Source organism: Apteryx mantelli, chromosome 5, assembly GCF_036417845.1.
Source record: "Apteryx mantelli isolate bAptMan1 chromosome 5, bAptMan1.hap1, whole genome shotgun sequence".
Classification (NCBI taxonomy): domain Eukaryota; kingdom Metazoa; phylum Chordata; class Aves; order Apterygiformes; family Apterygidae; genus Apteryx; species Apteryx mantelli.
Genome location: NC_089982.1, coordinates 67,207,133 through 67,226,912, shown reverse-complemented (window position 1 = coordinate 67,226,912; position 19,780 = coordinate 67,207,133). Strand labels below are relative to the sequence as shown.

Below are 19,780 nucleotides of genomic sequence, written 5' to 3'. Positions count from 1 at the left end.
CGGTGCGGTGCGGGCGCCCTGCCGCGGGCGTTGCCCTGCGCGCGGCGGCCTCTTTAAGGCAGGTATGCGCCGGGGGGCGGGGCGCCGGCGGCAGCGCGTATGCGCAGGCGCTGACAGGCGCCGCGGCCGCGGGGCGGGCAGCAGCGGCAGCGACGAGCGCCATGGGCCGCTGCGGGGGGCTCTGAGCCCGCCGGCGGCAACGGCTCCCCCCCACCGCGCTCGCTCGGCGCCCGGCCGCGGCCGCCCATGGCGGAGCCGGGCCCGGAGGAGCCCGACGAGCGGCTGCTGCTGCTCCTGGCGGAGCCGGCGCTGCGGGCAGGGCCGGCCTGGCGGGGGCCGCCGGGGGCGAAAGGCGCCCCCGGCGGGGCGGTGCGGCTGTGTGGAGAGCGAGGCCCCGAGGAGGAGGAGGAGGAGGAGGGCTCGGGGCCCGACGGCGAGGGAGAGGAAGAGCCGCTGCTGCGGGCGCCGGCCGCCGGCCGCCGCCGGGCGGGCGCCGCCGCCGCCTGGGACAAGGAGCCCCGCGCCGCCGCGGGTGCGGGTACGGCCGGGCCGGGCCCCCTGCGGCCCCGCGCCCCCCTTCCTCCCGGGCTGTGTCGTCTCTTCCCCATCTCTGTGGTGTTTCTCAGCTCTGGCTTCGCACCGTTCGCGGGCTGCGGGCCACGGCGGGGCTGCCCGGCGCTGCCCGCGCTCCTGACAAAAGTTTGGAAGCGTCGCCTCTTGCAGCGCTTGTTCGCGTCCCCCTTCTCTACATGCTGCCAGTAACGCTTGGGCTGTTCCTGCTCCCTCATCCAGTCTGTTCGCTTCTTGGCATCTTTGCGTATATTGAATTTTGCATTTGTACTAGGCTGGCTTATTTTGGGGTTTGGTAAATGTGTGTGCTTTCTGTTCCTCAAAGAGGGAAAATGTGTGATGTAAAAATTCAGAAATTAAAGTGCTTGGGTATGGATTTGAAAAGAAGCATAAACGTGGTCATTACCTAACTCTAAAGATATGGGCAAGATGATAATCTTCACAGTTTTTACTGTTCGCTTTTTTTTTCTTCAGGCTTTCAGCCTTTCTGATTGTGTGTAGCTTTGTAAATAGATGTAAGCCTATGGACTTGTCTTACTAAATAGCATTTGCTGGTGTAGTTATACCATAGGATTGATTGCTAGAGACTCGTAAAAAACTGTTTCTTTTGCAAGAACAGCTTACAAAAATTTTTGAGCAAAATAAGCTGTGCTAGCAGCTCTTCTAGCATACTTCAATATTTAAGAATAAGATCTCTCCTTTTAAGCAGTAGTCCTAAGGATAGACCAGACACTGTAATGTGAACATGGTGCTAAAATAATAGCATTTTCCTGTCTTGTTTCCAAAAAGCTTTTAAAATGTGTTAACGAGACAGGGCTTTTAACAAAACATACCTGTTAATACTCCAGAGTGAAGACTCTGGTCTCCTAAATTGGAACTTATTGAGAATGATGATTTTCAGAGTAGTTGCAAGAAAAACTTTGCTCAGTTATAACTGTAGGTTTTAGAGATTGTACTGGAAATAAGTGGTGATGTAGCACACTTTTTTTAATGGAAATCTTGATTAACTTTTTTGAAGAAGGAAAAACATAAAACTTGGTCACGTTCAGCAAATACTAGTGTCAGTTCAGATGGCTTATTTTCATTTGGAGGCTGTTGACAGACTAAAGGGAAACTTCTTAAAACTGCATATTTCCTTGTTTTTCACCTCATAGGGTTTTGCACTGCCCACATCACTGTAGTAACAGAAGGCTTTCTAGTAGCACAGGAGCAACAATGAACAAATAAGTTCTGAATATCTCCCCCCCCCCCTTCTTCCTTAGTGGAATAATTGAGCATAGTATATTAAACCTTTTTATTTGTTTTTTAATTTAAGACATTCCTCCTGCAATTATTATTTTAGTTAGAAAAAACGAGGTTGAAGAACATATTCCTCAAGACAACAAGGCTTCTGATGGCCTTAGCTTTTGGAATGAACCCGTAGGACTTAAAAACTGCCCTCTGAGAAAATTGTCTTCTGTATAGGCAACTTCAGTCCCTGTGGTAAAAAGTTCCTCTGTAGGGCCTCTCATTGGGAAGATGAATGTGCATCTTAATATGGATATTATGTTCCATGACAGTAACAGTACAAAACCTAAATTTTGTTTTCCTTGATGCAAAGGTATATCACAGTAACAGCTCAGCTGTATGTTGTGATGTTTCTCCCTGTCTTTTGGTGGCAGGCTTAATCAAAAACAATTTATTAATTGTTCCTGATAATTTCAGTAAAAGCTTTTAATTTAAACGATAGCCCATCCGATCCAGTGGGCTGTTGGTCCTCAAAAATGAGCTGTCATTAGTTTTAACTCTTTCTAACTTATGCTAAGGCTTTCCTATGTTTTATGCTTTTTAGCTTTTTTGTTTTAAAGACATGTTATTATGTCCAGTTGGTTCATGAATAAGCAAGTGGTAGTGGTCCAGGAAACAGCCTCAAAGAATGGCCTGTGCTACAAGAAAGTGTTAGCAGTAAAGCATTAGGAGCAATTTTTGATTTGTCTGTGCCTAAACTGTTTAGGAATAACTCTTCTGAATAAATTCTGGTGTGTCAGTTGTCTTTCTAGAAGGATGTGCAAGTTCTTTTAGCTTGCATTTCCTAGAGTGCTGAAATAGGAACAAGGCAACGTTGTCTGTGAATACTTAATTTAGAATAATGTGGCTATTTCTGAATATAGAAATAAACCCTAATTTCTGCACAGACCCGTTAAAATGCTCTCAGTAAGAATATGGTATAATTCTAGCCTAAAAATAAGTTACTGAAATTTCCAATTTCAGAAGTTGGGTAAAATAACTTCAAAGAGTTTTAATAGCAGTAAATGTATGAAATCTTGGCAGCTGTTTTCTAGTTCTTTTCTAAGTGTTTAGTATCTGCAAAGAGCTGATGTTTTGGTCAGTATACATACAAATCCTGTAAGTAGTTCATAGTGTTTTAATGTTGGCATGATGATGGCATGCAGTATTTAATTGGGGTATTAATGCTACTTGTCAGTGGTCCATGTAATAGATTGTTTATTGAATAACATCATTGTGTCCTAGAAGCAGATAATGAATATGTTAGCAAAGCTGTTAGCCAAATGATACTCTTCTAATATTTAGTGCTTGATGGACAACATACACGTACTTTCAGATAGCTGACTCTACAAAGGGATACTTTTAGCTTTAAAAAAAAAGTTGTACATAAAAGCTTTGGTGCACCCATGTATTTTTTGACAGGCTTGTTTCTGAATTTTTTTTAAATTATTTTTAGGCTTCCGTATGTAAATAAATCTTAAAAATCTCTTTGAACAATACAGAAATTTTGTAATGGTGATCTCAAATTGGTTGTTGCAGATTTGGCAGTTTTATTTTAAACAAAAGATTTATTAGGCATTTGGTGAAATCAGGTTTCACTGATTTAATAGGTTGAATTTTTCAGCCTTCTCTTGAGTCAGCATTAACAAGAAAAACTTATAGGTTTTCTACGTATTTACTTATGTTATTAATTCTTAGTGTAAATTGCACTGAAGAGTGCTTTTTTTTTTATTTTTCAGGAAATACAGGACATACTGTTGATATGAACATATTTTTGGATGATCCAGAATTTGCAGAAATTATTCTGAGAGCAGAACAAGCTATAGAGTGTGGAGTTTTTCCAGACAGAATTTCTCAAGGATCCAGTGGAAGTTACTTTGTCAAGGATCCAAAGGGGGTGAGCACATTATTGCTGAATCAGACTCTATCAACAATCAGTTTAAAAGATGGAAAACCATTTAAATAAATTGTTTGATAATAATTTATTGTATGCTAAAAAGGGGGGGGAGCTAGAGGGGTTTTTTTTTTGGTAGACCATAAAAATAATTTTACTGCAAAATATGAATGTATTTGCCAGCAAGGGACTGCAGGAATACTGATATTAAATTCCTTGCTTCCTTTTAATTTTTCTTTATTGTTTGTTCTAAATTTAGAGGTTATCTAGATTGATTATTCCTTTTAAAGGTTTAATAAAACTTTGTTTTGTCAATAGTGCAACTCCTATTTGTAGAATGGATCTTGCATCCTGTTTGAGATCAGCTACAGAGTATTGCATCATTCCACTTAAAACCAGTTTTGTGACTTGCTTTCTTTCTCCTGCTCTCCTTGTGTAATCTCCCCCCTCCTTATGTTGAGAAAGAGCTTATTAAAGAAATGCTTAGTTTTCTTATTTGTCAGCTTCTGAAGTGTTTACTGGCACTAATACTAAGCTTAGCCACAAGTTTAGCTAAGTTTAGCTAGCTTTCTGTTAGGTCTAGGTCTGTTTGGTTCTATCAGAAAGATAAAACTGAAGCTGTCCAAATAAAATTACCTTTGCACATTTATTTGCCTCAGTTGTATACTGATATGAAGCAGTTCAGTCCTTCAGCAGTACTCTTCCTGGTGTGATGAATGTTTCTGTGTCTGTTGCTCATTGGTTAACCAAGTCAAAGACATTACTTCTGTTACAAATGCAAGCCCTTCTACAGCACGCTTTTGATAGTTCAACCGTTGACTAACTGTTAATGCCAATGGAGCCAATTAATTTTGACTTGCAAAATTAAGGCTGGCCTGGTAGGTTGTCTGGTTCTGAGCTGCCTGGTTCTACTCCAGGCCTCAATTTCAATGGCTCTGCAAAATTTAGCAAGGTTCTAACTTAATGAAACCTTGAAAACTCTCTAGATTGTCCAGACTAGGTGTGATGGTATATCACAGTAAGGCCCAGGTGTGTAATGGAATGAGCTGAGCTCCTTTTAAAAATGGCCTGTTTGTAGGAAGTATTATCCAAAGAGAGTTTCAGAAAAGAGATAATTAATGGTTTGGCATATACTACCAAATATACTACTTCATTTTCTGGGAAATTAAAAGCTGCTAGCTTTGTTTAGAGCAGCTCCATGTGATTCAGTAGATTCAGTTTAATAACTTTTTAACAATTCTAAACCTAACATTGGAACTTTGACTAAAGAAGTATACCAAATAAATCCAGCATCCAAGGTGTTACAAAACTTTAAAAAAGACAATTTAGTAATACATTCAACAAGCATTGGTTAGTATTCCAAATTGTCATGTTAAATGGAATATTTACTGTAAGCATAAAAACCTTTTGTATAGGTCTAAATTGAATTGTAACTGTGCTGTTGCATAGAACTTAATAATGATTTTGAGTGTAACCTTAGAATCACAGATAATAGCACTCTGAAAATATAAAGGAATTGTCACTTTGTTTCCTTCCCCTATTGATGGGAAACTTATTTTGTATGATGAATGCAAATAGTGATGATTCATAATTTGTTTCTCTTGGTAGTTGATGAAAATAAATCAAAATGGATGGATGAGATGGGCAGTACTATTGATGTCTTATGTCTTGTGTACTCTATTTAGAAACTGAACAAAAGAAATTCTCTGTAGTTAGTGTGTTTTGAGAAAGCAAGATTAAAAGCAGACAAAAACTTACTAGAATCTAGAGGAACAAGTCTCTTCCTTTTCATAATCAAGGTAAGCCAGTGCTTACTGAAGGATGATGATATTTGGATTGCCAGGAACCTTATTCATGACTTATTATCTTACCTGTTTGGTGTAAAACAGCTATGAGACTGGTAGTGCAACTACAGACAATGTTGGCTTATTGAGAGCTCCAGCTTTGATATGCATTCAGGAGAGAACTAATATGTGAAAATGCTTTCTAAACAGTTGTTTTAAATCTTTATGAGCTAAGAATTTGACTTATCATGGCCCTGAGAGAAGGAATGAAGACACACCATTTCTAAATTTGAGCTTTAGGAATGTCATTACATGGACTTCATGCGTTATGCCAAAGTTTGTTGCAGATGATCAGAAGGTTATATGTTTTAGTGTAATAGCAATCCTGGGGTTTGTGGCTAGCAAATACAGAATTGTGTAGGAGGCACTTCTATTACCTCTGTGTTAGAGCAGGATCATCTTACGTGATTCCTGATGAATGTCTGACTGACCTGTTCTTAGCGATGTCCTGTCTTGGAAACTCTGCAACCAAGTAGTGCATTCTGGTGTTGAGCTATTCTTAAAGTTCAAAAGGATTTTTCTTCTTGTATTTTATCTGCTGGGATTTAAGGCTATCATTTATTGTCACATTAGCAGTGAATGTGTTGTTCCTCTCTTCTTTATAGCAACCTACTAAGGTTTTATGTCCCCATTTACTGAGTCTTAGGCTAAACAGTCCCGGTTCATACAATCTTTCATTATTTGCATTTTTCTGATCATTCTCATTGTTTTTCAACTTTCTCCAGTTAGTTCACACCTTTCTTGAAGTATACTACCCAAAATTGGATGCAATACTCTGGAGTAGTTTTAAGCTTTACTATATCTCTCCAAAGTAAATTATGATTGATAATGTGAAGCATTGTCAACTTTGATCTGAGGAATCTACAGCAGCTGTAGAAGAAGACACTGCTGTCTGGAATTGCAATCAAATAATAGCAGAATTATTTTTTAACTTATTTTATCTGAAAGCAATAAAATAGAAAAGATTAGAGGTAATATATTTTGTTGTTGGCACACTGTGTATTTGTCACTTTCCTGGAAACATTGCATCTTTGTCTGGAAAACCTAATCAATGAACAAGCAGGGAGGCTGAAAGCTGCTTTTTGAAACTACTGTTAAAAGCTCTTTTTAGATTGTAAAATGACGGTCCTTTTTAATTTCGAAAAGCTAGTAAATGTTAGATCTACTTTAGGTTTTCTGTTATGAAGAGTTTATTTTGAATTTGTGCTACCTCTAGGCAAGCATTCAATGATAAATTTATTTGGAATGCTGTTTTGTTATTTCTAGTTTTATTATTTCATCATCTGAAAAGAGCAAAATGTAAAATGCAGTGGATAATATTTAAATTCATTTTGAAAATTAGTTATTTGAAAGTATTAATATTTTGCAACTCAAGTATTCATACTTAAATTTTATATTATGTATCTTAGAAAAACATTGGAGTGTTCAAACCAAAATCTGAAGAGCCTTATGGACATCTAAATCCAAAGTGGACCAAATATTTTCACAAGATTTGTTGTCCTTGCTGCTTTGGCAGAGGCTGCCTCATTCCAAATCAGGGATACCTCTCTGAAGCTGGTGCCTATCTTGTGGATGACAAGCTGGGGCTAGGAGTTGTACCTAAAACTAAGGTAAAATTAAATTGCATAAATTATTAGAATGTGAAAAATACACAACCACAGGTTTGTCTTTCTCTGGATTGTAGTTGTGAAGACATCCTTATATATCGTGTATCAGCCCTAAATCATTTCTAAACTATTGCAAGTTCCAAAGCACTGTGGTTTGGCCCAGTGTCTGACTGTGAGATTTTGTTGTAAAATAAGTTTTAGATCTGAATTGAATCTTTTTTTTTCTTTGAGTAACTTCTGTTTCTAGCACTTTCTGGCACTTTCATGCCTCATGTTTTGGTGACGGTCGTGAAGATTGCAAAAAACAGCATATAAAGATCCCCAGGTATAAGTATTTTAGCAAGATTTTCTGTTCCAGATACATAAAATAGCATGTGTTCATCTTTTCATGTGAAATTTCGTCTATACAGAAAAGCATGATGCTTCTTTTTTGCGTTTTTGACAGCTGAGCATAAAATTTACTGTAAAGCTATAATTAAAATAAGCAGCTCTGTGCTATGTTTTAACTTTTATATCTTAAGGTTGTCTGGCTTGTCAGTGAGACCTTTAACTACAGTGCAATAGATCGTGCAAAGTCAAGAGGAAAAAAATATGCTTTAGAGAAAGTGCCAAAAGTTGCTAAAAAATTTAATCGAATTGGACTACCTCCTAAGGTAAGTTTAAAAAAAAAAAAAGTGGTTTATGCATTTCCTTCTTTTTACATAAATGATTGACTAAAAAAATTCAATATTCATAGGTAACTTCTTTTGATAGAAGAAAAGCTTTGCTTATTAAAAACTATCTCTGAATGACTGAAGGTTGATGGATAGGACTGATCTTAAGCAAATTTTGACTACTTGATTTATGATGTCATTCCTTCATTTACACTGCTTCTATAATCTAGCCACTTGTATCAATTTGCAATCTTGCTTTCTGCTGGAGAAGTAATACTTTAAAATGTTCTGCCTTTTCCCCCCTCCCCCCTTGACTATTTAGTCTTTCCCTTCAGTATCATACTTTCATATTGTGTAATTACTTTCCTCCTGCAATTCAATTATCTAGTAATTTCACTTTCCTAATTTTTTTTCCCTTCTATGTCTTTTTTTCCTTCTTTAAGGTATCCTTTTGTTGTGTTCATCCCACCTTCTTTTCACATTGTGTGCAGTACTATGCTGACTAAAACCTCACCTGCTGAGCTATACATGCCTTGTTGTAGCCACAAAATCTTACTGCTCCTAAACTTTTTAAACACAGTTTATGTACAGCTTTGGTAATCCACTTGTGTCATTTCCCCACAGTTTCAATCCATGTGGCATATGTTATGTAAGCTTGTATCGGCATGCTTATTCCACACAGGAGGCGCCTTGTTCACCCACATCTCTGCACATGTGCACCTGTGTGTGTTTTACTTCTCAAATGCAAACCATACTTTTAAATTTTCTTCCTGAGTGCCTTCCATGTTACCAACAAATACGGAACTTCTCCCATCTGCATTTTTTTTCCTTGGACTCTTGGGAAATGTAATTCAGCCTTTCTCATGTAAAATGTCTGTCTTGGAAAAAAAAAAAAAAGAAAGCTGCTGTTGTCAACAATGAAACATACAAGTTCTTCTGAGAGGAGTATTTTATCCTGTAATTTTCTGGTGATTTTCTTATGAACTGTTGAACCAAGTGTTTCTAAAATCCTGTATGAAAAAGGGAATAATGTTGTTTTTTCTTCATTCCACACATTGCGCATGATGCTGAATGTTCATTCATGTTGGGCTGTTTGCCTGCGTTTTGTTCCTGGTTAATTCAATGAGTGCTTAAACAATGATTTTTAAAAAAGAAAAATAAATGTTTTGAATCTGTAGGGTTTTTTTTTAAGGATTTAGAGTGAAAGAAAAAACACTTAGTAATCTTACTATTTTATGTAGCCCTTGCCAAATGGCTCTGTGTCATATCTCTTGCATTCAGAACTTTTAAAGAGTATCATCAGTTTTTCAGTTAGTATTAAAATTACTTAAATGATCTACATAAGTGCATTTTCCAAATGCATTTTTTTAATGTTTCAGGTTGGCTCCTTCCAGCTGTTTGTTGAAGGATATAAGGAAGCTGACTCCTGGCTCAGGAAGTTTGAAACTGATCCTTTACCTGAGAATACAAGGAAAGAATTTCAGTCACAGTTTGAAAGATTGGTTATCTTAGATTATGTCATCAGAAATACAGGTATCCATTACAGTGTCCCTTAGTGTCTACCTACTCTCTTGAGGCAGAAATGGCAAACAGTGCTGGCTGATAGTTGCTGAGAAAGCTTTCTATTGCATTTCACATCTTTCATTCCACCCACAACTGAAGGCCAGAATATTGCTTATAAACTTGCAAAATCTATTTTGAATTCAAACATTAAATATTACAATATACGATAAGATCCAAGGAACCCTTTTTGGCAGTTACTTGATAGTTTTAAGCAACGTAGGAAGTTGAAAACAAATACTCTTTGTTTTTCTTTTAAGTATGTCAGTAGGCTATAGCTGTCTGTGTCCCTTACTCAGAAGAACATACAAGGGATGCTGGGGTTTCAGGGGCCATAAGAGAAACCACAGCTACCCTTCCTTTCTGCTAAGCTGGAGCCCAACAATAACAACAACCCAGTTTTGCATGAGTGCAAAAGAGTTTGTATTTATTATAATCAGGCACTGAAGCAGAACTGTGATTACATCTTTCAGTTCCCCTGCATTCCTTCACTTGGAGGCTGGGATTCTTCTGTTGACTATGTAGGTGATTTGTTTCCTCAAGGATCAAAAGGCCATTTTATCTAAACACTTCCTTTGCTGCTTTTTCAGAGGTGGGCATCTTTACTGTTCTTCAGGTATACCAGCTCAAGCTTATTTTCCTTTTCTTAAATTCACTTATTAGAAAGGAATCCAGCTGAAGATAAGTCACCATAATCTCTTTATTAGCAACAGACTGAAAGTAGTAAGCTTGATGAGAAGAACGCAATACTTTCTTGCCACTGCTGTGGTCTGTCAGCTCTGTCAAATAGAACCCAATGTTCCAAAACATTTTGTTTTGGAACAAGTCCAAAACTGTTTCCTATGACTTCCTTAAAATTGTAAGGAAAATGGTTAAAATGGAGGAATTCACTATGTGGATGATGATTCACGTTTATCTAATGCATCTAATCATGGTAGAACATGAAAAAGTTCTGAAAGTGGATGCTTAACTAAACTTAAGGGGGCACCTTAAGACCATACAAGCACCTATGTATCCATGGTATCATGTATCTGGAAGACCCTATGAAAGCCTTTGACACCTCAGTTCCTTCTGAATGGTGAAGATGGCCTTTGTCAGAAACTGAAGATGACCTTTTGTTTCCCCTCCATCTTCAAAGAGTTCATTTCCCCTCTTCCTCAAACCTCATGTTATCTGCAATTTTCGAAGGCCTCTCCCCACCAGCATTAAAACAGAAGCATAAAACTTAAGTCATCCTGGCTGCTGCTGATGTTCTTTTTTGCAGGAAAAGTGCACTCTACAGCCAGTCTTTCTGTATAAATGAATCAAAGTAGTTTCTCTTAGCTTTCTGGATATTTTACTGTATTCAGCCAGTGGGGGAAACCAAAAGTAATATGTGACTAAACTCATAATAAATTTTCAATCTTTTCAGTAAATCAGCTGCTACAAATCTTTCAGTAAAGCTAAAATGCATGTATTTTGGGAAGAAAAAAGTTTGTGAACGCTTTGACTATTTTGGTAAATTCTCAATTTACAATACAAATTGTTGTATGCCATTTTTAGATGACTAATTCTTTGTAAATAACTTGTGACATGCATTTTCCTTTTGAAAGACAGAGGTAATGATAACTGGTTGGTCAGGTATGAAAAACAAGATGATGAAACTGATCTGTCAGATAAGGTAAAAAAACTATTCTTAAACTTTATTTTTGTAATAACTTGGTCTTGTGTGGGAGGAAGTGAATGGCTTTAATGCTGCTGCACAGTCAAGAAATCTGGTACTGAAAATTATTTTAGGTGAATGGACAAGCTGTTCAAATTAGACTGGTCTGGATAAAATCGTTCTGGAAGTTATTTTTATTGTTCTATAGCTTTTTTCTTTATTAGATTTGTCTAGAATAATAAAATCATCTGTTCAAATGCATTCCTTCAGTTATTTCTGTGCTCTCCTTATATTGTATTTGTATTTGGAGAAGGGCTCCTTTTCATTGATGTTAGAGTAAGAATTGTGTGCTTGAATCTGTTTTATTTCGATACTCCCTTGTAATGCTTAAGTTGACTTTAAGCAACGAGGCTAAAAAGCCCTATATTTAGTATCTTTAATGTATTTTGCTATTTTGTATGCATGTGTATTTCACTTGCAAATATTCTTTCTGTAGGATATCCAATGGACTGTAACTAAAGAACCTATTATTAAAATTGCTGCAATTGACAACGGGTTAGCATTTCCTTTTAAGCATCCTGATGAGTGGAGAGCATGTAAGTGTGATTAATCATCTTTTTGGGAGAGTCACTGCTAAATAAATATTCTTAGATTAGGTTACTGTAGTGAGAAACCATCATTATAAGTATGTATTGAATTTTTAATAGTGGCATATTTTTTTTTTCAGAAAATAAGCAACAAATTCCATTTTTGCAATGGAATATGTGACTTAGTCCTTGTTCTTTTTTATCCTTTTACATTAAATAATAATAATATATGGATGTTCATAAACACAGTATGACTGTGTGTATACTCACCGATGGTGGAATTGGAAGAATTTAGCAAGGCATGTGTTTTTTCCCTTACAGTTGTAGAAAATCACTTGAGTGGAAGGATATCCAATTGGTCTGGAAGGATATCCAATTGGTCACTCTAATGACCAAATATCAAAACTATTTCAAAGGTATTGCTGTAAGTGAATAATGAATAGACAAGATTCATGTTATTTTTATGTCTTCATCTTTACCATATGTAGAAACTAATCTTTAGTTAGCATTATTCCTAAGCAGACCAAAAATTGACATTATTACTAAAACTAGATTGGAGTTGCTTCTGACCACATCTCTGACTACACATAGTCTAGAGGGAAGTGCCTGACACAGCTTGCAATTACTTCACCTGGGGACTGTTAGCCCATCAGGTAATTCTAGCAGTATTGAGTTAAGCGTGGGCTAGTTTAGCTGTCAAAAAGCTAATTAATTACCCCACTCAGATCTCTGTATGGTCCCATTATCCAAAGTAGAAGAAGAAAGGGTGTACTTGAGCAAAATGGACATACAGAAGTTCATAGGAGCAGATGGGATGCGTCCAAAACACGGTTGAGCTGGCTGATGTTGTGAGGTTGCGCTCTCATCAGCTCTGAAGGGTTATGGTAATTGGGTAATATGGCTAATTGCCCATCTTCAAGAAGGGCAAGAAGTGGATATGAAGAACTATGGGCTGGTTGGCCTAACCTCAGTCCCCAGGAAGATTGTGGAGCAAAGCCTCTTGAAAGCCATGTCCAAGTGCTGGCTTCCCCATCACCTTCTTGTTCTTCATGCATGGATTTACCAAGGACAAACTGTGCTTGACCAACCAGATAGCTCTTTATGAGATGACTAGTTCAGTGAATGAGGGGAGGGCAGTAGTTATTGTTTTCCTTGACATTAGCAAGGCCTCCAGGATGATCTTCCATAGAATCTTTGTAGTCAAATTGAGATACGGACTGGAAAAGTCGCCTGTAAGGTGAGCGGAAAACTGGCTGGGCTGTCACGCTCAAAGGGCTGTGATCAGTATTAGAAAGTTTGAATGGTGGTCAGCTACCAGTGATGTTCTTTAGTGGTCTGTACTGGGGCCGATACAGTTTAATGTTTTTAATGACCTGGATGATGGGATGGAGTATTCTCTCAACTAAACTAGGTGACTTTCAAAGTTCCCTTCTAACCTAAATTATTCTATGATACAATGTTAACACTAAATGCTCTTAATTATCTCTTGAAAAACTGTTTGTTTTTGAGAAAAACGCTTATTTTTTCCCCATAGATATTATTAATCTGCTTAGAAGGCATCTTAATAAACTAAAGATTTATTAAAAAATAGTAGCTACTTTTGTTAATTCTTCAGTATAAGTCATACTTCTGAAAAATGATTTATTTGATAGTAGCCATTATTTTACTCCAAGGGAAACTGTATTACAAAATAGGAGAAAGCATTTACTTCTATTTACAGTATTTAATTGATGCACCTTTTTTACTTATTGCTTCGACTAAGTATTTATTACTTAGAATGTGTTCTTTGCTGTTTGGAAAAAAGGTTAAGTAAGCTCTAAAGCTACTTCTGTAACTGTAGACAAAAAAGGTATCTGGGTAACATGATGTATATTTAAAAAAAAAAAAAAAATGTGCCCGAATGTTTAGTAGGCACCAGAGCATTATATCCATAGTAAACATTTGAGAGTAAACATTTAATTTCTGCTTGTTGTTAATCTGTAAATGTAACTGTTTTTCTTTATTAGATCCCTTTCATTGGGCTTGGCTTTCTCAAGCAAAAGTTCCTTTCTCTCAGGAGACCAGAGACTTAGTTCTTCCTCGTATTTCTGACATGAACTTCGTACAGGATCTCTGTGAAGATCTTTACGAACTGTTTAAGGTGAATACGTTGCTTCTTTGAAATGAACATTATTGAAACTGCTAATATTTGTAATGGAATGGTTAGAGGTTCATTCTTTTCATGAATTTAGCTTGTGTATGTCATGATATTGTGCTATTTTAGATGTAATGCTGACATGGCAGAAAGGGTTTATAATTGGAGGAAGCTGTCACTAATGTGACTAATTGATAGTAATCAGCTTACCCAAAATCACAATTACCTCTTATGTTTCATGTAATCAATTAAAGCTAGTTAACTTTAATAACATCTCTGTAAAATCTTATTAATGTGCCTGTGTGTATATAGATACACATATTCACATGTGTGTGTGCATGCACGCATATACTTCAAAAACTGTAGCAACCTGAGAAAATCATATTTAATGTAACTTCAGGTACTTCCATAAATTTCATATCAATAACTTTACATACATATATTGTGCTAATTTGACACTAAAATCTTGACTATGTTATTGAATGAGTTTCCAAGTGAAAGTTTTGTCAAACTTATTTTAAAGATACTAAAACTGTGCTGCAGTATTTACATGCAAAGGACTGTCCATTTTGAAACATTCCATAAACAATTGTAAGCTTTGGTAGAGATAATTCATAAAATACACAAATGTTTCTAATGTCCAAGTTCAATAATCCAAATGGCAAGGGTTGATAGAAATGGAAATTTAAGACTTGTAATGAAAATGCAGCTGTAATTGCAAGACTAGATCCTGAAAAATGTTCACTAATATTTACATCTTTGGTTCAGTTGTGTTCAAAATGGTTCCACATAGTCCGATAATCACAGCAGAAACCGATTAATAAATCTGAAGGAGGAAGTATTTATTTAGCTGTAAAGGCACGCTTTGCAAGTCAGAGTTGTGTAACATCATATGATGGTATCAAGCCTACCTAGAAATGCTTAAAAGACATATCTACAGGTGTTTTTCACTTCTATGATTATGGTAAATCCTTCATTTCCACATATGCGTATTTGCTGCAACAAATAGGCCTTTTTGTGGGTCATACTATGACTATTTGAACCTTCCAGAAATTATTGTAATGTTGATACATGTGACCATGCATATTGTGAACTTGATGAATTTGCATGCTAAGTATATAGCTAAAAACAAATTGGTCATTTCCTATAATAATAACTCTTTGTTTTCTTTAACAAAGACTGATAAAGGATTTGACAAGGCTACTTTTGAAAATCAAATGTCCGTTATGAGAGGGCAGGTAAGACTGGCTTTTAAAAATTTTATTTATCTGTTTAATACACCATCACTTCTTAGTTTTTTTTTTTTTTTTTATCTCTGAAAGAAAACAGCCAACTCAAATTGAAAGTGACTTGAGGGCATTTTCATCTGGGAAGACTGAATTTACTCAGAGGCTGTTTTTATTTGCATATCACTGAGGCAGTAAAAAGCTTATAATGGTTTTTGGTTTTATAGAGGAAAACTTTCTCAAGTAGGGTTTTATTGTTTTTGGGGGGGGGGAAGGTTCCCCTCTACAGTCAGTAGTGCAGAGTTCTTTTCCTATATATATTCTTAGATATCTTAAAAATTAGGAACAATGAAGAAGAGTCACATAAACTTGAATGGAAAATTTGGTGGCTGATTTGGTTATGTTATTAAAACAAATGTGACTTTATTTTGGAGGGTTAACCTGATCACTGGGATATCCCTTACAAGGAAGAAATATTAGGTAATAAAGTTTATTCCTCCTAGCAGTGATGGTCACAGTAAGAACCAATAACTAAAAAAGTAATCCAAGTATTTTCAGATGAGAAATTTGGCAATATTTATCAGTTTGTGTGTGTGTTTAACTGCTCACGCAAGGAAGGGAAAAGGATTCTCTATCTCCTTGCTCTTCTAAAATTTAAGATTGGTGATATACTGGAAAAAAAGATTTAGCTAAAAATTATTTAACTCATTGCAGTTAACTAGACGAAAAACAATAATTTGTGATATAGAGGAATAGAGCTAGATGATTTAATAGTCCCTTTTGTCCTTAACTTACTGAAACTGATTTTTCTGTATTCATAATTTCAACATGGATAGTTTAAAGCCATTCACAATTCCTATAGTGGCTTAATCTGACCTTTTTTTTCCTGTAAAGTTTCCTGTACCAAGAAATGCTTTGCACAAAACTGCTGCTCTGCTTAGTCAAACAGAATCCCAATTAACATTAGGTATGTGTGCTGGCTAAAAGCCAGCAAAGCTTATTTGTTAAATTGAATTACCAGGACTGGTTTCTGAAATAACTTTTCTGAGAAGTTTGGTGTGCAGTCACTGGAAGGTCACTTGTATTCATTCAGCTTGATCTGTGCTAAGTAGCTTTTTTGTGATAAAGTAATTTGCTGCAGGGAATTTATTATTTAACAAAAAGCTTCAGGAAAAATCCTAATCTATATAATCAAGAGAAATCAAAAGCTTCTCTTTTAAGAGGCATCTGGCTAAGGATGTCTGAATTCATTTCCCCACTGTAAAGGTTAAATCTGGACCCTTTCTTTGGCACCCCCCCCCGTGGATTTGGATAGAGTGCTTAGTAAAATTTCTTTCTAGCGGTGCAAGAATGTGTGTCATTGCAGGAGATGTTAGGTTCTCAGGCATGGATTAGAGGAAAAAGTGCTGACAACTAACTACTCCTGGATGCGACTGCTAATAGATCTTTCCTCATCAAAAAATGATGCTTTTTATTAATAATTTTAGACTTGCTTTTGTTGTAAAACCAAAGCAAATTTCAAAGGCATTATAGAAGAGCTAGATAACTTTGGTTCACATGATTATGGATTCATTCAGTTAAGATTAGCAGGACAGCCAAAACTAAGTCTGTAAATAAATCCTTAAAAATGAAAACCTTAAGAATTAAAAGAATTAAGTATCTAGTTGATAAAGATAAGGAGGCTAAAGAACAGTATGTCTTGCGTGTAAAGGGGAAGATCTTTAAATCACAGGTGCCAAAACTAGTTAGAAGCATATTTTTGCAAAGTAGGGAAAAATTCTCAGGGAGAGCTTCAAACCAACAAGAAAACCAATTACCTCAAGAACATGCAGACTAATCCACAAGCTAGCACATGTCTGCAAAAGATTGCCTTGGATAATGTAAATGTAAAGTAGAGTTGTCAGAAGAGCCAAGCAGCAGTAAACTATGCAGAGGATATTGCCTATCAGGGTTGTTCAGCCATGTAAGTGCAGAATAAACAGGGAGCAGTAAGTTGCTAAGGAAGAAGGGGGCATTGTGCAGTGGAAAAAAATGGTTGAGATTAAGGATAATGCTGATATGTCTGTAAAACTAAATTGAATACTTGCCGTCGTTTTCAGTAAGGGTAACATTGAACATCAGGGGAGTTAGTGGGCACTGAAGTTCTTGAAGTAGCATAGACTCAGGGGAGGTGAAAGCTGAATTTCGACCTTAGCACTGGGTTTAGTAATATGGCTTCATATGTTCTGATATGAAGAAGTATTTTGTAGTTAAATTCCCAGTAGACCCAAAGTTAATATGTGGTGATTGCTTTTCTGTAAGGCTTTTTCTTCCAAGATGCGATGTATTTAAGAGATGTGTCAAATTTGAAAATGCTCTCAGATTTTTTTATCACACTTTTCCAAAATTTGAGAGGAAACTTGCTTAAAATAATCAAGAAAAGAAGGATAATTAAGTGACAGTAGGATGTCATAGTGTTACCAAATAAAATAGTTCTACTTGCAGTAGAATATCTTTCTTAAATTATTTGTCAATGCAATCTCTTTCTACAGAATTGATTTTAAAAGTGGCATCTAACTTTGCAAACCTATTAACTCCAGTTTAATTTGTGCACCCCTTTCCCTTTTATTCTTTTAGATACTAAACCTTACTCAGGCATTAAAGGATGGAAGGAGTCCTCTTCAGCTTGTTCAGATGCCACGTGTGATTGTGGAGCGAAGTAGCACTGGAAGTCAGGGCCGAATTGTTCATCTGAGTAATACGTTCACACAAACCTTTTATAGCAGAAAGCCTTTCTTTTCCTCCTGGTAGCAACAAAAATATATGAGAAAAGTAAATGTCTCTAATTTCGTAAGCTACTTTTTGTGTAAAGGCTCTGTAATAAAGTAATTCTGCTGTATACCAAGAGCTCAGACTGCCGACACCTCAGAACTTAAGAAATATATTTTGAATGTAATCAAAAGTTTACAATTTTTGTGTCAAAATTGTGAATTCTTATGTCAGGGAATGAGAAGAACTTGTCTATATTGTATTTTTTATAGGCTAGATTAATGTATTCTGAATAATAATAATAAAGGGAAGATGCACAGTTTGCATATGCTGAAATACTGCTTTTGAATACAATAGAAATTCTGTTCATTTAATATAAAGATGAGAACCTATTCCCTATTAACTTCTTTTTATAAGCTCTTTAAAAAGAAGCGCAGAATGTTATCTTTGGTTGTGAAAATGCTTTTCCATGTAATTTTGTTCTGATATCTAAGCTATTTATAGGTTTTCATAGGCTAGTTACTTGAGGGGAGGGGGAAGTCATGCATTAAAAAAAAAATAAAAAAAATCAGTCCTTGACACCCAAGTAACAGAATGTGGGGAAGATATGGTCCAAATGTGTGTGTGGGGGGGGTTTTGTTGTTTTTTGTTTTTTTCCTCAAAGTGGGGATCAAAAATAAGTTTTGTAGTTTAAATTATGGCAAAATCCTGCCCCCTGGTAAATACATACAGTTCCTACGGTGACTAAATAAACTAGGTGTATATTTCAGATGATGAAATTTCCTCTGTAGTTTTTTTTAACTTGTGTATTTAAATACAGGTATGGAAAATTGTGATATTTCTCTATAGACCCATTGCAAAAGAATTACACGTTGTTACAAGTCTGATTTGCTGTTTGCATATAAACGTGTATAATTAAACAGTGTGTTCATCAGTGGTCACCAAAGTGGTTCTTTACTGTTATTGACGGAAGCACTAATGTGTTCATCACTAAGCCAGCCTGCCTTCTAAATTCCTATCCAAATACACCATTATTTTTGACCAGAGAAAACAAGTGTAATACATAGGACACACACTTATTGTTGGACCCTTAGCGGTGTCATGCTCATCTGCCAATTTATATTTGCTTTTATATTCATGTGTTTAAGACTTGCTGGTCACTTTTCCAAATCGGTGGCTTATGTAACATGGTAAATATTTTTATTTTAGTAATCTTCTGGACAAAAACAGGAATGGGAGAAAAATTGCTGCTTTTATGAAACCTTCAGTATTTCAGACATTGCTGTATTTTGTAATTCTAAGCAATACTGTTGAACTCAAATAATAAAATGCTTGTATTTTATATAATTTTGAGTGGATGTAAATATTAATGTAGCATGTCAGCAATTCACTTGATTAACTGAAATGTTTAAGCCTTAAATGTAAAACTTACTGTACTGTGGGGTTTAAAATAAGACTGAAATGACCACCTTAAAAAACAAACCATGGAAACTTTATGATCTGAGCAGTTTATTAAAATTCACAGGTGTTTATGCATCAGACCTGCCTCCTGAAGACAATAAATGTCATAATCTAGAATGCATAGATTTTAGACTCATGTTTTATTTGTTCTGCAGAAGGTAGTCCTTAATTTTGCTTTTTTTTTTTTACTCTTTTTTTTTCTTTACTAGTTTTGCTTTTCTCTGTAGTACCAAGTGTATAGCAGTGTGTGGCACTGCACACTAACATTAGCATCTGGCAGTCGTGGGTGTCTGGGTTAGCTCGCTGTGTGCTCTGCGCTGCACGGCATCAGGCTTCTCTTCCCATCAGCGTCTTACTGCTCTTCATGGAGGACTCTCATGGTGGCCGGAAGCATTCTCCCTGCTTTGAGATCTTGAGAGAGATCAAGACTGAGTTTCTTGAAAGCCTTTGTGTGGCTTTTGGTGATGTGGATGGCGAAACAGGAATAAAAGCCCTTTTTTGCGTTTGAACGGTGAGCAGCACTCGATTCAGGTATACGCTATGGGTTGCGCACGTAAAACCCTCATCTGGTTCTCTTGCTTCGCCACG

The 19,780-nt window shown here is 36.6% G+C and overlaps 1 protein-coding gene across 1 annotated transcript; it reads left to right on the top strand.

Moving 5' to 3' along the window:
* Positions 1-223: 223 nt before the first annotated feature.
* PI4K2B (phosphatidylinositol 4-kinase type 2 beta) lies at positions 224-19,317 on the top strand. The gene is made up of 10 exons (XM_067298170.1): positions 224-538; positions 3,576-3,733; positions 6,984-7,184; positions 7,703-7,834; positions 9,214-9,367; positions 10,987-11,054; positions 11,533-11,632; positions 13,630-13,763; positions 14,936-14,995; positions 17,600-19,317. The coding sequence occupies exons 1-10, from the start codon at positions 247-249 to the stop codon at positions 17,771-17,773; spliced, it is 1,473 nt and encodes a 490-aa protein (XP_067154271.1). The 5' UTR covers positions 224-246; the 3' UTR covers positions 17,774-19,317.
* Positions 19,318-19,780: the final 463 nt, after the last annotated feature.